Source organism: Acartia tonsa, chromosome 8, assembly GCF_053477335.1.
Source record: "Acartia tonsa isolate MP-2025a chromosome 8, ASM5347733v1, whole genome shotgun sequence".
In the NCBI taxonomy this organism is placed as follows: domain Eukaryota; kingdom Metazoa; phylum Arthropoda; class Copepoda; order Calanoida; family Acartiidae; genus Acartia; species Acartia tonsa.
In genome coordinates, this window is record NC_137267.1 from 27,961,228 (window position 1) to 27,987,822 (window position 26,595).

The following is a 26,595-nucleotide window of genomic DNA, read 5'->3' on the forward strand; positions in this document are numbered from 1 at the left end:
AAGCTGTTTAAAAAAGTAAAAAAATCATCATGTTTAAAATAGACGTACGGACATTTTGGTAATGATTATAGAGTTAGTACGCTTTCTAAATCGTACCTTACTACTAAAGGAATCACCATGCAAAATTTGAAATCGATAGGACAATTCTAACATGCCTAAATTAACGAAAAAAGCTATCCGTTACGAACGTACGGACGGACCGATCCTACTTACAGAAAAGCTTTGCTTTTAAAATAATAAGTTCTTCAAACTTTTTTAAAATTTTTAACATTATAGATTTTTGTGTTTTAGATAGCTGTGGATTGATGCAAAAAGTTGCTCACAACAGTTCTGCGAATTTTAAGGAAATTTTTAAATTTTTTTTATATATTTCTGTAATAATTTGTATAAAAAATACAAAACGACTACAAAAAATAAAAAAAGGAGCAAACAAATTTGTCTATACCGTCCTAGTGCAACACATCTCTTAAACGACAAACGTTTAACATCTCTTAGGTAAAACCTCCTAATTTTTTTCTAATGTTCTAAAATAAGGAAAAAGATATATATTTTTTTAATTTAGAAAATTAAAAATTTATTTTTGTCATGCACGGTTGTATTAAGTTCAAAACCATTCCGTTTGTGATAGCCAACACAGACTTTGAAAAAACTGTCGGACAAATTTGTAAAAATTAAAAAAAAAAATTTTCTGTGTTCTATTGCAATTTTGAATTTAATACATTATTTATGTTTTTTTGAGAGAGAAAAAAAAGTTTGTAAAAATTAACAATTTTTATAATAAAAAACGGAAAAATTATTACAAATAACAATTAATTTTATATAAAAAAAAACATTGCTTTTTATTAAGTAACTTAATTTTTTTGTAAGTTTTTATGTTTATAAAAGTTTTTAAAAAAGGTGCTTTTCTGAAGAAAAAAAATTAAATTTTAAAAAAGTTAGGTTAAGTTTGTAAAAGATAACAATTTTTATAATAAAAATCGAAAAAATTATTACAAATAACAGTTAATTTTATAAAAAAAATACATTGCTTTTTATTTAGTAACCTAATTTTTTGTAAGTTTTTATGTTTATAAAAGTTTTTTAAAAGGTGCTTTTCTGAAAAAAAAATTTAATTTTAAAATTTTTTTTATTTTTAGTAATGTTTTTGAATTTTCTGAGTTTGATTTTATCTAAAGTTGAATTTATTTAGCTAAAATTACAAAAAGAAGTTTTCTTGGGGGCAAAATGATAGAAATTTTAATTTTTGTCACTTGACCTTAAATTTAGTGAAACAAATTTGAATGACCTATCTTGTATAAGCATTATTTATCAAATATGATACTTGGTTTTGTCTTGTTCTTTATCTTTTTGTTAAATTAAAAAAAAAGTCTATTAAAAAATTTACTTCATCTAAGAGCTAACACTAATATTGCTCTGTCTATTTTTTTCTCTGTTTATTTTTCCCCTCTCCTTTCCCTTTCTTACTTCTCTGTCTATTTTGTTCTTTTTTTCCTCCTCTTTTGTATTGTTATTTATACAATAAAGATAACCTAGAGACAGCACAAGTGCATTTTGTTTACATTATGAGTCAGATATTAAATGTTGAATATCTTAGGTTAAAGCTTTCTTTGGGTGAAATATTTGAAGAAAATATTTCTTTCATCATATAATGTGAAGCATATGACACAACATATAATAAGTTAGTTATAAAAAAATTAATTTCTCATAATAAAGTTAGCTTAATTTGTTGTTTAATCAAAAATTTATTCAAAAACAAAAAAAAATATTAAAAAAAAAAGTAAAATCAATTTAAACAACAAAAAAATTACAAGTTTTAGTTTAAAATTTAAAAAATTATGTTTAGAGTTCAAGATTTGGTTGTGATTCTATGTTAAGTATTTGTACAGAAAAGGTAAAAAAAATTTAAAACTAACATTTATTTATCATAAAACATTTTTTAAATGTTATTTTTATATATAAAAAAATTTAAAACAAAAAATAATGAAACTAAAATGATTTTTTAAAGCAAAATGCTGGGTTTATTACAAAAAAAATTACTCGTTACAGCATTTTAGACTTAAAAGGGTCCTTTTTTACACTTTATTTTGCTGTAACGACAAACTAAAAGGCCTTGACTGATCCTTTTTCACGATCTTGATGATAGCATTCTTGTTTTAAAGTCTTTATGTTTCTTGCGGTTACTTGTTTTTGTGCTATTGTTTTTTTAAAGTTTGTAAATTAATTAAACCTAAACGTTTAAAATAAGGCAAACTTTTTAAAGTGTTTAGATTTATCTGTGTAGAATGAGTTTATGGTAATTTTTAAGAAAAACAAAGATTAAAAAACCATAAAAGCAAAGTTTTGATGTAGAAAGATATGTAAAATATTTTTTTTTTTAATTTTGATGCAAGATTGTCTAAAAACATAATTATTTTTTTAAGAAGATGCATATATTTTTTGACTTACTTTTTTAATTTCTGGTACACAACAGTGAAGTTTGTTGTAATAAGAATAAGCATTTCAAAAATTAGATTATATTAATGATTTTAACATGCAAAAAGGACCAGGAAAATCTTGTGCTAGTTTTCCTAGATACATTTTTTGAAAAAAGAAGTGTTAATGCAATTTTTTGAAATTTTAAATAAAGATTTTTCTATTACTATAACATAAAAAAATAAAACGATGTATTTTTTTCATAAAAAGGTTAACTAAAGGATTTTTGAAACAAAACCGTTTGCAAATAAAACATTTACATTGATTTTCGGAAAAAAAAACCTGCTTAAGTGCTTAAATTTTAAACAGCAAAAAATTGGGATCATATGAAGGAAATGAAGTCATTCCTAAAAAGGACAGAAATTTCCTTCCAAAAAGGACAGAAATTAATCTTCATTTTTTTCAGATAAGTGAAATATGGACAAAATTTACTCTCCTTTATCTCACATTTCTGAAAAAGAGGATAAAAATCACCTTCCTTAATCTCACTTAATCTTCCTAATTCTAAGAAAATTAACCCAATTCCTCTAGGTTCTTCCTTTTTCTTAAATAACCTACCTTATTCTAATAAATTTTTCCTCATTCTAAGAAAATCTACCTTTTTTCGCCAAATTCTTCCATATTCTAATAAATTCTACCTTATCCTAAGAAAATCTACCTTATCATAGGAAATTCTTCCTTGTTCTAAGAAAATCTACCTTATAATAAGAAATTCTTCCTTATAATAAGAAATTCTTCCTTATTCTAAGAAATTCTTCCTTATTCTAAGAAATTCTACCTTGTTCCCCCACATTCTACCTTATTCTAAGATATTCTTCCTTATTCTAAGAAAATCTAACCTACCTTATTCTAATAAATTTTTCCTCATTCTAAAAAAATCTACCTTTTTCCGCCAAATTCTTCCATATTCTAATAAATTCTACCTTATCCTAAGAAAATCTACCTTATCATAGGAAATTCTTCCTTGTTCTAAGAAAATCTACCTTATAATAAGAAATTCTTCCTTATATTAAGAAATTCTTCCTTATTTTAAGAAATTCTTCCTTATTCTAAGAAATTCTACCTTGTTCCCCCACATTCTACCTTATTCTAAGATATTCTTCCTTATTCTAAGAAAATCTACTTTGTTCCCCACATTCTATCTTATTCTAAGATATCCTTCCTTATTCTAAGTAAATCTACCTTATTACCCCAAATTCTTTCTTATTCTAAGAAATTCTACCTTATTCTAAGAAATTTTTTCTTATTCTAAGAAAACTTACCTTGTTCCCCCCACATTCTACCTTTTTTAAAATAATTCTTCCTTATTCTAAGAAAATTAACCTTGTTCCCCACATTCTATCTTATTCTAAGATATTCTTCCTTATTCTAGGTAAATCTACCTTATTCCCCCAAATTCTTTCTTATTCTAAGAAATTCTACCTTATTCTAAATATTTTTTCTTATTCTAAGAAAATCTACCTTGTTCCCTCACATTCTACCTTATTCTAAGAAAATCTTCCTTATTCTAAGTAAATCTACCTTATTCTAAGATATTCTTCCTTATTCTAGGTAAATCTACCTTATTCCCCCAAATTCTTTCTTATTCTAAGAAATTCTACCTTATTCTAAAAAATTCTTCCTTATTCTAAGAAAATCTACCTTGTTCCCTCACATTCTACCTTATTCTAAGAAAATCTTCCTTATTTTAAGTAAATCTACCTTGTTCCCCCACATTCTACCTTATTCTAAGAAAATCTTCCTTGTTTAAAAAAATTCTACCTTATTTTAAGAAATTCTTCCTTATTCTAAGTAAATCTATCTTGTTTCCCCACATTCTACCTTATTCTAAGATATTCTTCCTTATTCTAAGAAAATCTACCTTGTTCCCTCACATTCTACCTTATTCTAAGAAAATCTTCCTTATTCTAAGTAAATCTACCTTGTTCCCCCACATTCTACCTTATTCTAAGATATTCTTCCTTATTCTAAGAAAATCTTCCTTATTCTAAGTAAATCTATCTTGTTCCCCCACATTCTACCTTATTCTAAGATATTCTTCCTTATTCTAAGAAATAATTTGTGGGAATAAGGTAGATTTATTAAACCTACACCCAAGGAAAGCAGTTTCTGTCCTTTAAAAGAATGACTTCATTTCCTTCATATGATCCATAAATTGTAATATTATGTTGAATTAATATTTATTTAAAAACAAAAAAATAGTCAAAATTTAAAAAAAATAGCATTATCTTAAATATATACATAAAAAATTTCTCAAATATTTTATACAACCAAGCAAAGATAACAATTTAGATAAAAAAAAACTTTGCGACTTTTTGCTAATTATTTATTTATATTTTTTAGAACTGCAGTGAAGAAATATGCAAGGCAAAAATGAGGTAATTTTAAATCTAAGTTTTGTTTTATTTCCTTTTTTAAAAAATAAACTTACTCTTTAATTAGTGTTAGTTAGTTCATAAACTGTAAGAGTGCTAAATAGATTCTTAGATTTAAAAGTTTTTGTGATTTTTTGTCTTTTACTTAAAGTAGCATAATTTTTTTTGTACACCGACAAACCTTACTGCGACAAACGTCCTAAACTTTATAATTCGACAATCGACCTAATGCGACAACATCTCTTTAGAAATAGTTATTTATCATATTTTCGTAATATTGATGAATAATTGTACATTCTATATCCGCGGAAAGCCGTTTATAATACGATACGAGAAATAACTATTCCAATTTTTGTTTTTATTTTAATGTACAGCAAATTATTTCCTTTTTTACTTTTTTTGTCTATACAAATAAAATAGTCATGTTTGGAAATTTATAAGATTATAGTAGAACAATTATTGTAATATTTTACAGAAATAATATAAGCTTTTAATAAGAGAGCCCCCTACCCCCAGAAAAAGCTTGGGCTCAAATCTTCAACAAATAAAGAAAAAAATTATTTTAAAAATTTCTCTTTTATTTTGAATATTATTTTTTTAAAACAGCATGCCTATTTCTTATTGGTTGACACTCGATTTAAAATGAAATAATAAATATTATTTTTAGACCAGAAATATATGTAAAAAAAATAATTTTCTTTTCCCTATATTTTTTATTCCAAAATGCCAAGAATTAATTTCTTAAATTAAATTTTCTCTCCAATATTTTTATTTCTTTTTCTTATTGGATGTCATTGGGATGGGAGATTAGGTACGTGCACGCCGTCCATCCTGCACCGTGCATCAATGACCCTAGGAGCTACACCAGAAGAGTCCTACTTGACTCTGTATTAAAGAATGGTCATAAAGAAAAGGATCTGACTATGCTCCTAGGAGATTTCAATGCTCAAGTGGGGAGTAATAATGAGAATTTAGAAGAAGACATGAACAGATATGGCCTAGGCTTAAGTAATGGCAAGGACAATGACAATGGTGATAGACTTGTAAGTTTCTGTACTGAAAACAAACTAATCATTGGTGGAACCAAATTCTAAACACAAAATGATTTATACTGCCACCTGGAGATCATTAGATTAAAGAACCTTTAACCAGATAGACCACATATGTATATCTAGACGCTTTAAAGGTTCTCTCCTTGATGTCAGGGTTGAAAGAGGACCTGATGTTAATTCAGACCATTATCTTCTATCTTCTAAAGTTCGGCTTAGATTTAAAAAGCAGGACACAAAGCCTAACCTCAGGAAGAAATATAATTTATCAACCCTTCAAAACTCTGAAAAGTTACAAGAGTTTACGCTCACTCTAAATAATACATTTGAGTTGCTGACTCTTCAAGAGGAAGATGGAGTTGAAGATATTTGGCAAGGTATCAAAAAAGTTTATAATGATACTAGCCAAGAAAAATTAGGTTTCAAAAAGGCTAACCAAAAGCCGTAGATCACTCAAAGATCCATTGATCTCATGGATCAAAGAAGAGAGGTAAGACAAAAAACACTCTCTAGAAACTCTCCAGAAGATAAAGACCTGTATAAGAGGCTCAGCAGGGAAATGTCGCATTAGTATGTTTGTCGTTTTGAATGTTTGTCGTTTAGGATGTTTGTCGTTTAGAAAGTTTGTCGCATTAGGACGTTTGTCGTATAAGAAAGTTTGTCAATGTGCCGTTTTTTTACTAAAAAAAATTTTCAATAGACTTTTTTTGTTGCTCATTTATAATAATTTAATATAAAAATTTGTCGTTTATTTACAAAAATTTTAAATAATTAGTTTACAATAGTTTTCTAAAAAAGAAAAGTTTGGAGTGTTACGCTTTTTTCTATATTTTTTTAACATTTTGCACAACAAACTTAGAGAAAATCTACAAAAAAAATTTATCTTTTTCACAAAAAAAAATTGTTTTATATTAATAAAATAGTTATTGTTTGTTTTTTAAATAAAAAAATTAAAATAACTTTTATCAAAAAATATTTTAATTTAAAAAGGACTGAAAAATAAAGTTTTTGAATAAAAATTGTGTTTTTTTAGAAAACTTCGAGGAGATTTACACAAAGCTTATCTTCAAATACAAGTTCTTGAAGAACATTTGCAACGCCATAACATTACTTACAGGTTTTTTTTTAAATGCAAAAGTTTGATAAAAAAATTTTGTTTGGTAAAAATAACAAAAAATTTTAAAACAATTATATTTTTTTGTAATATTAACTAATTTTTTTAAAAATTGTTTTGAAGTTTAATATGTTTTAAAAAACATTTTTAGTCCTAATTTTTTTTTTTGCAAAACAATGCAATAATTTTTTTTTTTAGGAAAAATGAAATTGAAGAAAAAGAAACAGTTCTCTAAGACAAAATTTTTTTTTTATTTTTAATAAAAATTAATCAAGTAAATTGATGAAAATATATGTTTATTTAAAATTTTTACCAGTTTTATATACTTTGCAAAATTTTTTTTGTTGCTGGTTATCCATCTTTTAGTGGTAAAAATATTGACTTCATGCTGTTATACACGGCTAATTCACGTTTAAGAGTTTTAAAATGGGTTCATATCCCTACTTGTGTTAACGCATAATGGAACTTTCTGTTAAAACTCCAAGCAGTCAGTTTGGCCACAGAAGCAAAAAAAAACTCTGTTTTGGGGCTGTTCCACTAAAATTATTCTAAAAAATTTAATGAAGATTTAAGTTTGTATTAAAAAAAATAATTACGTATAAATATTACTAATACACCTTTTAGTAACTTCTTTTTCTGTGGTAAGTAATTTTTTTTTCTTTATTTCTGAGAGTTTTACCACTTTTTTTTGGTTATATTTACCACTTAATTGCTCAATTATGTTGTATACTGTTTTCTTGTTACCAAGGTCAGCTGCTTTCTGGGCCTTTTCAGTCAGATTGTCAATGTAATTTCTCTTGTCTTTCCTTGTGCACTTCTTTATCTTTAGCAGTATATTAAGCTCTTAAATTACTCATGTCTGCCAAATGTTGAGCATTAAGATTTTATTTTTAAGCTTCTTTCTCTTTTTTATTTTGGTCCATGTTTCTTCAGAGATCCAGTCCTTTTTCTCAAATTTCTTGTGTCTTAGGATTTCCTTAGCAGTAGATTGAAAGTTTTCTTTTATTGAAGTCCATGTGATCTCAGTCTCGTCATTTAGGTCCTCTAAGACTTTAATAGTTATTCTTGTATTTAAAATTAAAAATCATGTTGGAATTTTTTTTACAATTTTTAAATTTTTTAATAATGTACATCAAATTATTTTATCTTTTTATCTCATGTTTTAAAATTTATAAAATAATTAGAATAAATTTTAAAAATTCAAGAAAAAAATTGTACATTTTATTAGATTAAAAAACAAAACAAAAATTTTTTTAAACAAAACATTTTTTTTGAAGCAAAACCACTGCGGCATGACTCACTTATAGAAATAAAAAATTTATGAAAGTTTTACTTAACGCTCGAAATAGTAACAATTTTTTAATAAGAATACGCATTTTACAAAGCATACAAAACGCTCTAATTTTTGTTCTATTTAACGTAATTTTATAAACTTTTTGGCTAGGTATTTTTAGACGCAAAATTAACGCACTTAGAATCAAAAGTTCGTATTAAGTACGCAGGGGGGGATAACTTTAAAACATGAATGTTCTTAAGATATTTTTTTAAAAAAATTTTAATGTTTAGTCCACAGCAGATTAGCCCGAAAATTTTATTTCAATTTAAAAACAGCTATAGTTAAGTTTAACCATTTTTTTGGTATTTTTTAGGAAACCTAAACATAGAATATTGCAGTACAAATACACTTTTTTAAATAAAATTTTAGCTTTTTAAAAAAAATACTTATTAAAAACCTGTTTAATTCTATATTTAACTGTTAAAGAACTGTGAAAGCAATGATGGCATTTGCTGGCAGTTATTTGGCAATCCCAAATATTTGGAAGATCTGGATTTTAATGATGATGTTGCTTTGGTAACAAGCAATAAAAGTCAAATGCAAAAAAGGACTAACATAAAACTTCCAAGAAAGTTGAACTTGAAATAAATGTTCCAAAAACTAAAATACTCAGATTAAATGCAAACTCCTAAGAACCAATAACTATTGGAAACCAAATTCTTGAGGATGTTAACTGCTTTGAGTATCTTAGAAGTAAAATTTATGAAGCTGAAAGCACTTTGGCAGATGTTAAAACTAGAATTAACAAATCTAGAATAGCCTTTGCCAGCTTGAACAAAATTTGGAATTCCAACAACATCTCCATAAAAACCAAGTTAAGACTTTTCAAGTGAAATGTTCTGTCTGTTTTGCTGTATGGGGCCGAAACTTGGTTCCTAAACACAGCAGTGGTCTCAAAGTTACTGACATATGTCAACAAATGTCTTAGGAGAATCCACAAGAACTTTTGGCCAAACAAGATAACAAATGCTGAGTTGTTAGAGCGCAGTGATATGTCAGACATCAAACTGATAATAAAACAGAGAAAATGGAGATGGTTGAGGAACACTCTAAGGAAAGGGCATGATAATTTAACCAATAAAGCCTTGACTTGGGACCCCTTTACAGGAAAAATAAAACCAAAAACAACCTTGAGGAGGGAATTCCTTGAGGAACTGAGAGAAGAGAATTTTCCATCTTTCAGTGGAGCCTCTACTAAGGCCTAATTCAAAGATAAATGGAGAACCATTGTGAGTGGCCTACGCTCTGGAAAAAAAGATAAATGGCGATAATGAAGATAATTGGATGTCATTTCGTGACCATTGAGAGACTAGTGTTTAAATTTTTTAAAGTTTATTCCAACATTTATTTTGAATATGAATTTGAATAGGAACATTCTTTCACTAAATGTGATAAAACGTTTTAAAAATTTTATAAAATTAAAAAATTTTATAAATTAAAATACAAAATTGTTTTGCTTAAAAGATGTCGCATTAGGATGTTTGTCGTTTTGGATGTTTGTTGTTTAGGATGTTTGTTGTTTAGAAGGTTTGTCGCATTAGGACGTTTGTTGTATAAGAAAGTTTGTCAGTTTGTCAGGAATAAGATTGGTAGACAATATGATTCTTTAAGAATTAAGGACCCTGTGATAAAGAATAAATTGCCTTAAAAATCAGAAATAGATTTAAAGTCTTAGAGGATCTAAATGACGAGACTGAGATCGCATGGACTTAAATTAAAGAAAACTTTCAATCTACTGCTAAGGAAATCCTAGGACACAAGAAACCAGAGAAAAAGGACTGGATCTCTGAAGAAAAAATAGAAGAGAGAAAGAAGCTTAAAAACAAAATTCACAATGCTCAACATTTGGCAGACATGAGTAATTTAGGAGCTTAATATACTGCTAAAGATAAAGAAGTGCACAAGAAAAGACAAGAGAAATTACATTGACAATCTGGCTGAAAAGGCCCAGAAAGCAGCTGACCTTGGTAACAGTATACAACATAATTAAGCAATTAAGTGGTAAATATAACAAAAAGAGTGGTAAAACTATCAGGGATTAAGAAAAAAATTACTTACTACAGAAAAAGAAGTTACCAAAAGGTAGAAATAGTCATATTTTTACGTAATTATTTTTTTTTTGACAAACTTAAATCTTCTTTCAATTTTTTAGAATAATCTTAGTGGAACAGCCCCGAAACAGAGTTTTTTTTTTGCTTCTGTGGCCAAACTGACTGCTTGAAGTTTTAACAGAAAGGTCCACTATGTGTTAACACAAGTAGGGATATGAACCCATTTCAAAACTCTTCGTGTATAACAGCATAAAGTCAATATTTTTACCACTAAAAGATGGATAACCAGCCAAGTCAAGGCATTTTCTAACCAGAAACCCAATCATACGCCCACATTTTTAATAAAAGTACCTTGGAGGTCTGCACAAAATGTTTTCTATGGTGTTGTTCACCCGCACTCATAAATAGGGCAGGTTGGGACCTACAACCAGCAGCTAAAGGCAAGAAGTGCTACAGCAATACAATTAATTGTCTGGCCAAAGCAGCTTTCATGGGGTCATTGCCAGCTACAGCTCTTGTCCCAATTAAATTCCCTGAGGTCAAGAAACACCTGTTAGGAGCTGACTGATGACCAAGGTATGGGTACTGTGAAGTTTTTAGCCATTCTCATCAAGATAGGGGCTAGTACCCCCCAGAAGATAAAACTAAACAGGGGCTTTTCTAAGTTTTATTTCCTCATGGTGTTTAATGTGCTTTGTGGAGGTTTGACTGTAGACAAAATTAGGACAAACTTCCAGTGCAATGACTTGACTATGGACACTTCAGGTACAAGTTCAACAAGGAACTAATCTTGCTGATTACCAACAACAGACGGAGGATCATAGAAAAGGTAGATCGAAGGCACGAGGAAAATGGTGGTTGCTCTCTTCCTTACACGTATTATGTTTTATTTCACTTTTACGCATTTTTAAGGTTTTTTTTCCAAAAATTGTTCAATTTTTATCAATAAATTAGTCTATAAAGGAAAAATTAACAGTAATTTAAATAAAAAAAATCATAGTTTTTTAAAAAATATCTATTAGTAGAATATTTTTCTAAATTTTTTCTTATTTCAATAAATTGACTACAAAAAAAAAGACAAATAGACATACAGTGTTTAAATTTAAAACTTCAGCAATAATTACAATATGCGTAAAAAAAATTAAGTACCATAAATGCAACAATCTCGTAATAAATGATTAAATAGCACTTAGTTCAAAGTATGATCTGAAATTTTGCATGAGTAATCCTTAATAGGTCAACTTAAAAAATAAAATATTTTTGGTTTACTTCATGATAAATGATAGCAATAACCATTTTTTAAATTTCTAGTACCAGCCGCTAAACAGCTAGAAACACCAGAACATGGCAGGCGACGAACAAGATTATTATGTTAAGAAAGGGTTTGTGACATGTCTTTAGATAGGTTTTTAGGGATGCTACGCTCAAAAATAACAATAAGAATTTTGATTAACTATCCATATGGCAGCTAGATACGGCTGTAAACGGCTGACGGCAGTTAGGAGCATAATGTGTAGATAGGGCTTATAACATGTCTTTGGGTAGGTTTTTAGAAGTGCTAAGCTCAAAAATATCAACAAGAATTGTGACGGACTATCCAAATGGCAACTAGGAAACGGCTTAAAACAGCTAACAGCGGTCAGGAGTATAATGTGTAGATAGGGCCTGTGACATGTCTTTGGGTAGGTTTGTAGAGGAACTTAAAAATACCCATGAGAATTGTAACCAACTTTCCATGTGGCAGCTATGATACAGCTAAAAACAGCAGGGAGCAAGTAGGTAGGTTTTTACATGTGCTGAGCTTAAAAATCTTAACAGGAATTGTGACCGCGCATCCATATAGCAGCTAAAAAACAGCAACAACTCAGCTGTTTGCTATGTTTTGTGACGGCTGTAAAAATCTAAAAATTATACAAAAAGAAAAGCTTGTGATATGTCTAGATATTGGTTTTTATAGGTGCAAAGCTTAAAAATGTTACTAAAAATGTAAGCGCCTGTCTCTATGTTAGCTAAGTAACAGCTACAGTTCAGCTCTTCTTTTTCAATTGAAATTTTAGCTTTTTTTCATCAAAATACTTTTTATTAAACTTTTTAATTGCTATATAGCTGTTGAACATATGAAAACACTAGTACGGATGATTAACTTGCAAATAGACAAATGACTAGCTTTTTTTTATATTTTTTTAAAAAAGCTAAATTTTTAATCAAAAAAGTGTATTTGTACTGCAATATTCTATGTTTAGGTTTCCTAAAAAATACCAAAAAAATGGTTGAATAGCTAAACTATAGCTGTTCCCAAATAATGTTACGGAAAAAAATATTTAGTTAAATTTTCAAAACTAATAAAAATTTTGTATAAATGCATAATATTCCTTCTTAAAGTACCTTTAAATCAGTTTTAATTTAAAATTCTTACGGTAATCTTTTTTTTATAAAAAAAACAATTTTGCTTAAAATGCGCTACATAAAAAAGAGATAAAAAATATCTATTTCTTTAGACTAAAATATATAAATTTTCAGTGTTATTTAAAACAAGCTATTTATTTAACTTTTTTGACACAAAATATTTCATATTTTACAGTTTTTTTCCTTATCCAATTTTAAAAAATTTTTTTTACAACAAAGTACATTGTAATAGGCAAAGCACTTTTGAAATCAAATTTTAAAAAATGATCAGTTTTTTTAACAAATTTGCATACATTTTTCATAGAATTTTGAGCTTATATTATTTTATATAATAAGTTCCGACTTTTTACAAGTGTTTATGTTTATTTTTGTTCTATTAACGATCTTAGTTTTTGAAAATGTTGTTATTTTTGTAATCATGTAAAAAGAAACAATAGAACTTTTAATAAAAATATTGCAATAAATTTAAAAAACAAAACAAATATGCAAATAAGTATATTAGATTTTTAACACTTTAAATAGACAAAATAAAACCTTAAGACACAATAACCTACGAAAAAACCTTTAAATTTTAATATTAAAAACATCATTTTTATGTAAAAAATACAAAATAGTGGGTTTTGTTAGAGTTTTACAGTAACTTATTTACTTTTTTTAGGTCTTGCGGGGGGCCTATACCTAAAAACTACGAGTTTTTAGGTTAAATGTTTGATCTACTTGCAACTAACTAATACAAAATTATCAAAACATTACAAAAAAATTGTATTTTTTTAAATTTAAGAAAAAAATTGTATTTTTTAAAATTTAAGAAAAAAATTGTACATTTTATTAGATTAAAAAAAACCACTGCGGCATGACTTATTTATAGAAATGGGAAATTTATTAAAGTTTTACTTAACGCTCGAAATCGTAACAATTTTTAAGAAGAATACGCATTTTACGAGGCATACAAAACGCTCTAATTTTCGTTCTATTTAACGTAATTTTAATTTTTTTGGCTAGGTAGTATTTTTTACATATACTTCTATCATTTTGTCAAAAAAATCTTTTTTTTTTATCTTTTTTTTTGGAAAAATAAATGCTTAGACGCAAAATTAACGCACTTAGAAACAAAAGTGCGTATTAAGTACGCAGAGAAGAGAACTTCAATATTTTTTGATAAAATTTTAATGTTTTGTCTACATCAGATCACCCCGAAAATTTTATTTCAATTTAGGAACAGCTATAATTCAGCTATTTAATTATATTTTTGGTATTTTTTAGGAAACCTAAACATAGAATATTGCAGTACAAATACCCTTTTTCAATTAAAATTTTAGCTTTTTAAAAAAATACTTATTAAAAACCTGTTTAATTCTATATTTAACTGTTTAAGAACTGTAAAAGCAATGATGGCATTTGCTGGCAGTTATTTAGCAATCCCAAATATTTAAGAGATTTGGACTTTGCTGATGAGATTGCTTGTTAACAAGCAATAAAAGTCAAATGCAAAGAAGGACTAACATGATAGCTGAAACTTAAAAGAAAGTTGGACTTGAAATAAATGTTCCAAAAACTAAAATACTCAGATTAAATGCAAACTCCCAAGAACCATTAACTATTGGAAACCAAATTCTTGAGGATGTTAACTGCTTTGAGTATCTTAAAAGTAAAATTGATGAAGCTGGAGGCACTTTAGCAGATAGTAAAACTAAAATTAACTAATCTAGAACATCCTTTGCCAGCTTGAACAAAATTTGGAATTTTAACAACATCTCCAAAAATACCAAATTAAGACTTTTTAAGTCAAATATTCTGTCTGTTTTGCTGTAAGGGACCAAAACTTGGTTCTTAAACACAGCAGTGGTCTTAAAGCTACAGACATATGTCAACAAATGTCTTAAGAGAATCCACAAGATCTTTTGGCCAAACAAGATCACAAATGCTGAGCTTTTAGAGCGCAGTGATATAGACATCAAACTGACAAAAAAAACAGAGAGAATGGAGATGGTTGGGGCACACTGTAAGGAAAAGGCATGATGATTTAACCAATTAAGCCTTGACTTGGGACCCCTTCACAGGAAAAAGGAAACCAGGTAGACCAAAAACAACTTGAGGAACTGAAAGAAGAGAATTTTCTATCTTTCAGTGGAGCCTCTATTGAGGCCTTATTTAAAGATCAATGGAGAATTATTGTGCGTGGCCTACGCTCTGGAAAGAAGAGAAAAATGGCGATGATGATGATAATTAAATGTCATTTCGTGTCCATTGAGAGACTAGTGTTTAAATTTTTAATGCTTATTCCAACATTTATTTTGAATATGATAAAAGGAACATTTTTTCACTAAATGTGATAAAACGTTTTAAAAATTTAATAAAATTGAAAATTTTTGAAATTAAAATACAAAATTGTTTTGCTTAAGAGATCTCGCTTTAGGATGATTGTCGTTTTTGATGTTTGTTGTTTAGGATATTTGTCGTTTAGAAAGTTTGTCGCATTAGGACTTTTGTTGTATAAAAATTGTCAGTGTACCGTTTTTTTATTAAAAAAATTATCAATAGACTTTTTTTGTTGCTCATAAATATTTACAAAATTTTGTGTTTTTAAATAATTAGTTTACAATAGTTTTTTATAAAAAAAAATTTGGAGTGTAAAGCTTTTTTCTATTTCTTTAATAAAATTTTATTGTTTATTCCACAGCAGATTACCCCGAAAATTTTTACAATTACGTTAAATAGAACGAAAATTAGAGCGTTTTGTATGCCTTGTAAAATGCGTATTCTTCTTAAAAATTGTTACGATTTCGAGCGTTGAGTAAAACTTTAATAAATTTTCCATTTCTATAAATGAGTCATGCCGCAGTGGTTTTACTTCAAGAAAAAATGTTTTGTTTAAAAAAAAAATTTTTTTAATTATATAAAATGTACAATATTTTTGTAATGTTTTGATAATTTTATTTTAGTTAGTTGCAAGTAGATCAAACATTTAACTTAACTCTTAATTTTTTAGGTATAGGCCCCTCGCAAGACCTAAAAAAAGTAAAAAAAAATACTGTAAAACTATAAAAACACCAACTATTTTGTATTTTTTACATAAAAATGATGTTTTTAATATTAAAATTTAAAGGTTTTTTCGTAGGTCTTTGTGCCTTAAGGTTTTATTTTGTCTATTTAAAGTGTTAAAAATCTAATATGCATATTTGCATATTTTTTTTTTTATTATTTATTGCAATATTTTTATTAAAATTTCTATTGTTTCTTTTTACATGATCACAAAGATGACAACATTTTAAAAAACTTAGATCTTTAATAGAACAAAAATAAACATAAACACTTGTAAAAAGTCGGAACTTATTATATAGAATAATATTAGCTCAAAATTCTATGAAAAATGTATGCAAATTTGTTAAAAAAAACTAATTAATTTTTAAAACTTGATTTAAAAAGTGCTTTGCCTAAACCAATGTACTTTGTTGTAAAAAAATTAGTTAAAAATTGGATAAGGAAAAAAACTGTAAAATACAAAAATTTGTTGTCAAAAATTAAATAAATATCTTGTTTTAAATAACACTGAAAATTAGTCTAAAGAAGAAGGTATTTTTTATCGTTTTTTTATGTTACGCATATTAAGCACAATTGTTTTCTTAAAAAAAAAAAGATAACCGTAAAAATTTTAGATAAAAACTGATTGAAAGGTACTTTAAGAAGGAATATTATGCAACAATACAAAATTTTTTTAGCTTAAAAAATTTAGCTAAATATTTTTTTCCGTAACATTATTTAGGAACAGCTATAGTTCAGCTATTCAACCATTTTTTTGGTATTTTTTAGGAAACCTAAACATAGAATATACACTTTTTTAATTGAAAAATTAGCTTTTTAAAAAAAATACTTATTAAAAACCTGTTTAATTCTATTTTTAACTGTTAAATATTTAAAAACGGTTTACAACGGTATGACTTAAAGTATGAGGTGTACATAGAGCTTGTGACATAGATATGGTTAGGTTTTTTATGGATGCTGAGCTCAAATATTTTACTAATTTTTGTGGCCGCCCATCCATATGGCATCTTCGTAATGGCTATAGCTGGTTTTGGTTGTTAGATAAATCCTTGTATATGTATGTTAAATCTTCTTTTCTTCAATAGCATTGACAAACATGTTTTTAATAATTTGTATTAGTTGTTGCCATGTCAAAATGGCTAAAGTTAAAAAAGCTAATCATTTGTCTATTTGCAAGTTAATCATCCGTACTAGTGTTTTTTTATATGTTTAACAGCTATATATTAATTAAAAATATAAGCAATAATAAGTATTTTGATGAAAAAAAGCTAAAATCTCAATTGAAAAAGAAAAACTGAACTGTAGCTGTTACCCAGCTGACATAGAGACAGGCGCTTACAATTTTTAGTAACATTTTTAAGCTTGGCACCTATAAAAACCAATATCTAGACACATCACAAGCTTATCTACTTGTACAATTTTTAGATTTTTATAGCCGTTTCATTGGCCATTTTTAGCAGTTTTGGATGAAAACAGCTATGTAAGGACTTTAAACTTTCCTATAATTGATATTATTAACAATTTAGGGTTAAAATTTTAATTCTAAAAGTTTGATTCTATAAAAAAAAATTTATGTTTACATATCCTTAATTTTCCACAAAAAATGGCAAACAACTGAACTGTAGTTGTTTTCCAGCTACCATATGGATGGTCGATTATAATTTTTATTGTAATTTTTTAGCTAAGCACCCCTTAAAACCTACCCAAAGACACATCACAAGCCTTATCTACAATAAATACTCCTGACTGTTGCCAGCTGTTTTTAGCCGTATCCCAGCTGCCACATGGATAGTTCATTTTCCACAAAACATAGCAAACAGCTGAGTTGTTACTGTTTTTTAGCTGCTTTATGGATGTGCGGTCACAATTCTTGTTAGGATTTTTGAGCTCAGCACATGTAAAAACCTACCTACCTGCTGCCTGCTGTTTTTAGCCGTATCATAGCTGCCACATGGAAAGTTGGTTACAATTCTCATGGGTATTTTTAAGTTCCTCTATAAACCTACCCAAAGACATGTCACAGGCCCTATCTACACATTATACTGCTGACCGCTGCTAGCCGTTTTAAGCCGTTTCCTAGTTGCCATATGGATTGTCTGTCACAACTCTTGTTGATATTTTTGAGCTTAGCACCTCTAAAAACCTACCCAAAGACATGTTACAAGCTATATCTACACATTATGCTCCTGACTGCCGTCAGCCGTTTACAGCCGTATCTAGCTGCCATTAGGTTAGTGATTAAAATTCTTATTGTTATTTTTGAGCGTAGCACCCCTAAAAACCTATCCAAAGACATGTCACAAGCCCTTTCTTAATCTGTTCTGGTGTTTCTAGCTGTTTAGCGGCTGGTACTAGAAATTTTAAAAATGGTTATTGCTATCACTTATTATGAAGTAAACCAAAAATATTTTATTTTTAAAGTTGATTCCTACATAATTAATGATGAAATAAGCCGCCAGCCGTTAGCCGTTACTTTTCCAACTTTTTATTTAATTTAGGGAAAATAGACCTATTAAGGATTACTTATGCGAAATTTCAGATCATACTTTAAACTGCCATTTAAAGTGCCATTTAATCATTAATTACGAGATTATTGCATTAATACCCCACCATCCCCTCCTCACACAATTTCGAGACTTTAAAAAAAAAAACTTTTTTTTGTACAACTGTACTGTACAACTTTATTTAGTAAAAAAAAGTGATTGAGACAAGATAGAGCTCACAGACTTATTAAAATTGGACTATGCTTGATGAATCATTGAAATCCGAAAAAGAGGCAGTTAGACAGATGGACAGACAAGGGTAGGCACAGACAGACAGACAAAGGGGTATTCTTTAAAAAACAGTTTTGCTGCTATATGATTCATTAAATTTTTAAAATTGTATTTTATTGTAATGATTAACTTAAGGGGGTTGTATGAATTATTAAAAACCTAAAAAAAACTTATTTGGTTTAATTGGTTCAAGTAATGATTGATTTAGTTTAGCGTATATGAATATGTTATCAATTTCCTATCAGAACTGCTGTGAAACAAACATAATGTTTATTTTTGTAATAAAATTTATCATTACTTTTTTACAATGTTAAAATAGCAACGAATGGTAAAAACAAAGTTAACATCATAGTTGCTGAAATTTTTGGCAAACCAGATAATGTTACATCTCTTCTCTAAAAAAAAAAGGTTTTAAATTTTTACTATAAAAAAAATCTTATATGTAAAATTACCTTCATTATTACTTTATCAATAATGTGTATGTAACCATTAGAACAACGAAGGTTGCTTCTTATTACTCGAGCAATAATTTCTTCGTGTTTAATAAACACTGCACTTTCTAACAAAAAAAAATTTATATAATAAGGTTTAAAAATGTCTTTTTAAAAAAAAATTTTTACCTCCTTCAAAGTTGTCTTCAAAAATTGTTAATGGTGCACCTCGAACTGTTGTTAACTTTTTCGACTTTTTAAGGTCTTCAACACTCAAAGCTGTTCCAACCTGAAAAGAAAATTAAGAATTAGTTTGCAATCTTTCTTTAAAAAAAAAAAACTTACTTTTAAATGTCTGTCTAGTATATTGTTTGCTTGATAAAAAAATTGACCATGAAATAATACCTAAAATATAAAATATTTTTATACATATTTTTTTGCAGTAAATAAAAAACGTTTAATAAATTAAAACAAACACTAATGCTTCTTAAGTTTAAAAACCAATAATTGCAAGTAAATTTGTTGTAAATGTTTAAATGCTTGTCTAAATTTTCCATTTTAAAAAAAAATAGTTTAAAACGGACATTGTATTAAAGTTGATTTTTTCTGACCTAATTCTTTATGTAAAGTTTAAAACCAATTTTTTCACAAAAAAGTTTTTAAAAAATATTTATTTTAAAAAGTTTACTTTATATGCTGTTGCATATTGTTTTTGCAGTGCAATCCATGCTTCATTTGTAGGAACTAAATAAGTGTATTTTGCTTCAGAATTATCAAACTTCAAATTAAAGTTTTCTTGTTCTCCAAGCTTAAAACTTAACCTTAAAGAAAAAAGATATTATTTAAAAAAACAAACTTTTTATTTTAATTTTTTTACCTTAACATTGGATCTGTTTTTAGTTTTTTAAAAACTGTAGTCAAAGGAACTCCTAAAACCTTAATTTTTATTTTTAACAAAAAAAAATTTTAAAAATTTATTCTTTTAAATTTTTTTAAAAACAATTGTCTAAATTTACTTTGTCAATTTGATGTATAATTCCGTTTTTTGCTCTAATGTCACTGTCAACAATTGTTGCTTGAACTCCAAGACCATCAACTTGACTAAAAAAAAATTACACATTGACACAAAATAAAAAAAATTAATTTTAAAAATTTAAAATACAAATGTTTAAAGTAAAAAAACTCTTGCATTTCATTGTGAGTGTTATTCCACAACCAAATTTTGACTTCATTATTTTCAGGAAAACCAATTTTTGTACCAAACATCTATAAAAAAATTATTTGTATATTTAAAGTTCACAAAATTAAAATTAAAAAATCATAGACCTACTAAAAATTTAAAATATATTAAACCTGAAATGAATTTTGCGGATGCGTAATTCTTATGTCTGTAGATTCAAGAGAAAAGTCCAGAAAATGTAAGCCTAAGTTTTCTATAATTGTTTCATCAGACACTCCATTTGATTTAAGTTCCTTAATTTAGTTAATCTAGAATTTTTAGATAATTTTAAAAAAATTTTATTAATTAATATATTTTTTTTAAAAGTTTTAATTTTTTTAATAAAAAATGCTAAAAAGAAAAACACCTCAATCGCTGCGTTTGTTGGCACAAAAATTGTTGCGCCATTTTTTTTATTATCTAAAATTTAGTAAAATATTTTTAACGATTTTTTAAAAATTACTTATGAAAATAAACACAAATTTTACATTGTTTATAATAGCTTTTATTAAAATAAAATTTTTTTAGTAAAAAAAATATATAAACCTGAATCCGAAATTTTTGTGTTCTGAATTTTTTCTAACAACATTTCATTCTTTTCAATGTAACTTGAAAATTTTGAAAATCTTTTATTTTCCTAAAATTACAACATATTTTAATATTTTTTTTTGTCATAACATTAACAAATTATACAAAAAAAAAACTTACTGGTTTTGATGGATCTAGCATTTCCCAAAGTGTATTAGCTAGAATAACTAATGGTCTGTTAATAAGATGAACAACACCATTTTGAACTGGTATGTTTGCCTTAAAAATAAAAAAAAATAAACTACATTAAATTTAAGATATTTATATAAGGGTTTTTACCTTAACGATAGAAGCAATTACTTTTCCTCTAGGATGATTTCTATTTCCAGTAATTGTTTGTGATTGGATCATGGGTCCTTTTAAAAATTTATTTTAAAAAAAAATTACAATTTTTAAAGGCAAAAAATATTTCTTTTACCTCTATTGTTGTCTTCAAATATTGAAACTACAACTTTTACATCCATTGAAGATTGTCTTTAATAAAACAAAAAAAGGTTTAGGTTTACCAAAATCTTCATATTTTTTTGAATTAAAAAACAACGACAACAAAATTAGGTTAATGATTAAAAAGATCTGATGCTACAAAAAATCCAATTTTTTTTCTCAATTTTGATATGATTTTTTTTAATATAAATATTGACAAATTTTGTAATATAAAAAATATTTAGAATCTCAATAGTCAAACATAATATGTGATAATTTTTTAGAAATAAAAACGCTAAAGTAGATATTGACAGGGCTAAAAGTAAAAAAAAGACATTTTGTTGAAATGTTCTTAATTAATGTTATTATTCTAAAAAAAAAGGAATTAAGTAATGCAAGACTTGTTATGAAAAAAAGACTAAGATTAGTAGACAATATGATCTTTAAAGATTAAAGGACTCTAGGATAATTTTTTTTTTAAACTAAGAAACAGGTTTTAAGTTTAAAAAGACCTAATTTACGGTAATGAGAGCACAAAGACTTTGATTAAAGAAAATTTGTAATATATTGCTAAGAAAATCCTAGAACACTAGAAATCAGAGAAAAGGGCTCGAAATGGTAAGACTACTCGATACACAAAAAAAACTGCTTAAAAAGTAAAAAAAGACGTTTGAAGAAGTAATAAACAGACTTAAACTTCTTATCCAGTACAAGACCATTTTACTTTCAAAAAGTTAAAATTTTTAGGCATATTAGTAAAATTGTGCTGCTTTCTATTCAAAGTAAGGTACTATGTAAAGTTATTTTAAACAAAATTGATAAAAAAAAACTGGACTTTGTGCTGAAAGAAACTGATCAAATATTCAACATTAGAACAAATATTGACCAATGTGTTAAATTAAAGAAGCTTTTGAATATAAATTTTGTTTTTTTTCTAGCTAGGCTTTTAACTCTATTCACAAACAAACATTTTGTAAAATACTTAAATTAAAAGTAATAATAAAGAACACAAAGATCACAAAACGTAGTCTAAACACTTTTAAAATACTGTACTTTGGTAATGATCTGACATTGGTTTTTAAAACAATCTTTCATTTATAAGCCGAAACAAATAGACAACTCTTAGTTAGTGCTAAGAAAACTAAAATTTTGACAAAACTATTACAATAAATGGTAAAAAAATTATACAAAGCAACTAATTTACGTATTAATGGAGTGTTATTAGCAGTAATAATTTAAAGTTGATATTAAACCAGAATTAATAGTGTTGTTTTTAGGCCGCTTAAAAATAATTTGCAAAATATCAAATATAAAACTTTATGTTAAGACGAAGCACAAATATAAAAGACTTTAAAATTAAACATTTAATGTTTTTAGTTGCTAAAAAGGAAACTTTTTTTAAAAAAAATTTAGTCCCAGCACTAACAAAAATTACACCGTAGAAGCTAAAACACATGCCAAAAATCAAATTTAATACCAAAATACGCGATTAAAAACCGTTTAAACTGAACTAAACATTAAATCTTTAGTAGAATGATATATTTTGTAACTAAAATTTTTTGTAAAACTAGACAATTTGTAAGATTTGACCTTTTAAGTGACAAAGTAGAACTATTAAGAACATTAAATTATTAAAAGCAAAATTTTTAAATCATACTTATATTGTAGAGTATGAAAAAGTTCAGTTTCTTCTTCTTTTCTATAAAAAAAAATGATGTAATATGTTAACATGCGTTAAAAAAAATTTTTTTAAAAATTGTTTAACAAACATTATTAGTAATTTTTACTTTTTTATTGGTTTAGTGAATAATAAATTTCCAGGAACAATATGACTTCTTACAACAACATCATCAATTAGGTTTTTGTCAGTTGTCTAAAATTAAAAATAAAATCAACATTTTAAAAAAAAAATAATTAATTTAATAACTGTTTTGAAATTATTACTAAAAACGTAATAATTAATTCAAAAACTGTTTTTAAATTATTACGAAAAACGTATTTGTTTTTAATTTTACCTGGTTATCAAAAAAATGATCTATAGGAATAAAAAATGTTGATTTTCCGTAGTTAAAATATTCAGGAAATTTTAAAACTCCTAGTTTTGAAATTTGTTCGGAAAACTTTGTAATGTTGTAATTTTGAAGCCTAAAAACGAAAAAAATTATTCTTAGTTTTTTTTCAATTAGTATTTTTTTTAAATTTTTAAGTAAAACATTACTATTGATTTTTTAAAATTTTTAAACTAAAACTCTTACTTATATTTTTCAACTTTTAAAAGTAAGTCTCCAGCCTAAAATTTTTTTCTGGTTGTTAATATTTATATACAAAAAAATATTTGTCTAAGTCTTTTGTTCGTTTTTTTTACTTTATTTAGAGTTTTTGTTTACTAGTAAAAACGCCTCTAGATGCCTTTAGAGGCATTTAAATTCTTTTTGTTATGTTTTTTTGTCTTTACAATACCATTTATGTTGATTTAGAGTCTCTGTGTTGTTTTATTCTATAAATATCTAAATTTTTTTAAATTTTTATTTGTATTTTCTATTAAAAGGTAGTAAAACGCTCTTCTAAAATAGTTATAAACCTTTTTGGAACTTGTGAGAAGCTACTTAATTAAATTAGAAGTTATTAATTATACATATACATACATACAGACAAACATTTTATTACTTTATTAAAAGGATTTGGTCATCCTACAATATTTTTAGTTTTACCTTTATATCAACATAATCTGACACATTATTTTCAATTTTTGGTATTAAAGGTTCAAGCACATCCTCTATGGAAAAAAATTCATTAAAAAGTGAACTATGATATTTAAGATTAACAACAAATTAAGATTAACAACCAAAAAACAAAAACCTTATTGTGCATAATTATAAGTTGTGCCTATTCATTAGCTTTAACATTTGTTATGTTTTTAAATTTACCTATTGGATACAAAAATTGTTTGTTTCCATTTGTTGTAGTCGCTGGCAAAACCATTGAAACTTTTGCATTGTTTACATACATGTTACCGTTTTTTCTCCTTAAAAAAATCAATCATTTTTCTTAATTTATTGTTGTTTTTTTTTGCCTAATTACCTGATCCAAAGTGGAGGATGTCCTTGCAGCAGACTTGTTAGTCTTTGTTCAGAACTATTTTCTTCAAAAGCAGCATTTACTAAATTGATTAAATTTTTCAAAATTTTAACTACTTTCAATAAAATGTTGTTTTTTGATATAACCTGTTTGCAAACTTGGTCGCGGAAAAGCAGAAGCTAAAAAAATGCAAATAAATTTGTGCTGTAGGCTTTTTCATGCTAAATTTCAAAATATTGAGCAAAAGCATCAGAATTGTTATTTTTTAAAAATACCTATGTGATTAAGAATAAATGCTTTGTTTTTTTCTCCTTGATATTCTTTTAAAGCAGCATTAGACGGAGCAAAAACAGTAACAAATCTATGCATAACAATAAAATGAATAACTTTTTCCTTAAAAAAATTACATTTTTGACAATTTATTGCAGATTTGCGTTAAACTTAATTTTTTATCTATAAGATTTTACTCACAAAATTTTAGCTTTTTTATATTTATTTTAACTTATTTTTTGCAAAAAAATTCTCTAATGAAATAAAAAATAAAATACTATAACAAAGTAAACATGTTAAAAACTGTAAACTTTTACAGATTACAGTCTTAAAGATAATATTATTTAATTTTTTTCTATTATTACAAAAATATATTTTTTTCCCCAAAACTTTTTGTAATTTCAATGATTTTTAAGCCCATTAGAAAAATTTAAATTTTACGTAAAGAATTAAAAAATATAACGTATCTCAAAATTAGTTTTTTGTTCAGAAAATAAAACTAATTGCAACAATTAATAAAATATTTTAACATATTTACAAATTCTATAAAAAAATATCATAAATTTTGTTGCAATAATGACATTTATAAATAAATTCAATTACGCCAAACTTTATTTTAATTATTTCTCTTTGATAGTGCATAATTTCTATGCAATTTATCATTTTTTAAAATTTTTTACCCATTCATGTAATATTTGTGAATTCCTTCAGTTTCTTCTAAAAGACTAGCAAACTTAAAACAATGGTTGATTAATTTTTTTTTATGTTTATTTAATTTTTTTTATTTATTTTTTACCTCAGAATGTGTCGCCATTCCTTTTAACAGATTTAACACATCGCCTTTTGCTACGGCAAAATACAAAACTCCCCAAAACTTTAATAAATACATATTTATTTTGAAAGTATATAAAACAGTTAGTTAACTATTACATTAACAAACCAACTGCTATAGCTTTTGTCATTTTATGGTTTCAGTTTTACCAACTAGAAAAACTTTCTTTTTAAAGCTTTCTCAAAAAAAAAATAAGAATAAAAACACAATATAGGCAAAAAATCTTTATTTTTACAATACTACAATTTAATAATTAATATTTTCTTCAAACTTACTACAAATTTTTTTTTTTAAATAATTTTTTTCAGCTTAATAATCTTCATTTTTATCAACTTTCTTTGTAAACACTATAATTTTAGCTCTTTTGCCAAACCTGAAAAAAAAAAATTACAATAAAATTTTTTAAAACATCATGCAAAAGAAATATTTATTACAAGTGTTTTTTCATGCATTTAGAGTTCATGCAAATCACCTAGCGCGTGATCGATTAGAAAGACTACTTTCAATAAGGTCTAGATTTCCTGCTGATTTCTTTGTGTAGTGCAATCTTAATATAAAAAAAAATAGATTTTTTGTTTTATTTACATTTAAAATTTGTTTTTGTTTTTACCTAGGTCGTACTTGTTCACTGTAAAAATGATCAAGTTCAGCTAAATATTTTATTGCATCTGCCATAGCTTCCTTAAAATATATAAAATAAAATTTATATTTATAATTAAATTTTTTAAATTTTACTAATTTCGTACCTACCTTTTCAATAACAGGTTTTGTGCATATAAATTTTATTAAAAGAAAAATTATCAATAAAGATGCTGCTTTCATTGTAATTTTTGGTTTCTGAGAGAAATGTGCGGAGTATTTTTCTTTTATACTTAAAGAATTCTAGAGCTACAATTTTGAGAGCCACATCTTGAAGAATCAAATTTTTGACAAAAATACGGTGAAACATTTTTTTTGCTGCAACAGTGACTTAAATAAAAATAAGAAAGTCAACGTACACTTTCGGTATGACTGTATTTTTTGTGTAAACAACGCAGTAAAATGATTAGGCTTAAAGAACAAACAAGCTTTTATAACTTTCAGTTTTATAGGCAAGTAATTTTTAATAAATAAACTTTAAAACTTTTAGTTACTG

General features: G+C 26.2%; 3 protein-coding genes and 2 long non-coding RNA genes across 10 annotated transcripts in view; 3 read left to right on the forward strand and 2 right to left on the reverse strand.

Annotated features, from left to right (window-relative positions):
- LOC145326426 (glutamate receptor ionotropic, NMDA 2B-like) overlaps positions 1-490 on the forward strand; it is a 295,851-nt gene extending 295,361 nt beyond the window's left edge. For both annotated transcript variants that reach the window (XM_080169776.1, XM_080169777.1), the window contains exon 47: positions 292-490. In XM_080169776.1, the coding sequence (XP_080025902.1) occupies positions 292-470 (179 nt within the window). In that variant the 3' untranslated portion in view covers positions 471-490. The remainder of the gene's footprint in view (positions 1-291) is intronic.
- A 1,271-nt stretch (positions 491-1,761) lies between these two features.
- LOC145325480 (uncharacterized) lies at positions 1,762-7,316 on the forward strand. Its single transcript, XR_013881495.1, has 4 exons — positions 1,762-1,891; positions 4,816-4,850; positions 6,930-7,013; positions 7,209-7,316. It is a non-coding gene; the product is annotated as an uncharacterized LOC145325480 (long non-coding RNA).
- Positions 7,317-18,874: 11,558 nt separating this feature from the next.
- Positions 18,875-25,607, reverse strand: LOC145326428 (fasciclin-1-like). 2 transcript variants are annotated; one of them, XM_080169778.1, is made up of 25 exons: positions 25,425-25,607; positions 25,309-25,361; positions 24,634-24,719; positions 24,505-24,537; positions 24,362-24,440; positions 24,208-24,305; positions 23,992-24,056; positions 23,536-23,570; positions 23,296-23,425; positions 23,068-23,153; positions 22,938-22,979; positions 21,276-21,331; positions 21,137-21,213; positions 20,978-21,076; positions 20,816-20,906; positions 20,637-20,689; positions 20,404-20,523; positions 20,240-20,316; positions 20,067-20,151; positions 19,928-19,986; positions 19,739-19,871; positions 19,396-19,455; positions 19,240-19,339; positions 19,072-19,178; positions 18,875-19,014 (listed from the first exon to the last, which is right to left on the reverse strand). In XM_080169778.1, exons 1-25 carry the CDS (start codon positions 25,515-25,517, stop codon positions 18,922-18,924), a joined length of 2,010 nt encoding a protein of 669 aa, XP_080025904.1. In that variant the 5' UTR covers positions 25,518-25,607; the 3' UTR covers positions 18,875-18,921. The 2 variants fall into 2 exon arrangements, with proteins under 2 accessions (XP_080025904.1, XP_080025905.1); XM_080169779.1 differs by lacking the exon at positions 24,505-24,537 and having other exon boundaries at positions 25,425-25,590.
- A 62-nt stretch (positions 25,608-25,669) lies between these two features.
- On the reverse strand, positions 25,670-26,337 carry LOC145326432 (uncharacterized). Its single transcript, XR_013881908.1, has 4 exons — positions 26,211-26,337; positions 26,071-26,141; positions 25,933-26,007; positions 25,670-25,833 (listed from the first exon to the last, which is right to left on the reverse strand). It is a non-coding gene; the product is annotated as an uncharacterized LOC145326432 (long non-coding RNA).
- The window catches only part of LOC145326425 (putative E3 ubiquitin-protein ligase HECTD4), a 60,298-nt gene continuing 59,969 nt past the window's right edge, over positions 26,267-26,595 (forward strand). For all 4 annotated transcript variants that reach the window (XM_080169775.1, XM_080169772.1, XM_080169774.1 and 1 more), the window contains exon 1: positions 26,267-26,551. In XM_080169775.1, the coding sequence (XP_080025901.1) occupies positions 26,502-26,551 (50 nt within the window). In that variant the 5' untranslated portion in view covers positions 26,267-26,501. The remainder of the gene's footprint in view (positions 26,552-26,595) is intronic.

Coding starts and splice junctions, on each gene's coding strand:
- LOC145326428 (XM_080169778.1), bottom strand. CDS start 25,517: ATGTATTTATTAAAGTTTTGGGGAGTTTTGTATTTTGCCGTAGCAAAA. Junction 24,057..24,207: donor ACAATTTTTGTATCCAATAG/GTAAATTTAAAA, acceptor TTTTTTCCATAG/AGGATGTGCTTGAACCTTTA. Junction 19,987..20,066: donor TTATACATCAAATTGACAAA/GTAAATTTAGAC, acceptor ATAAAAATTAAG/GTTTTAGGAGTTCCTTTGAC.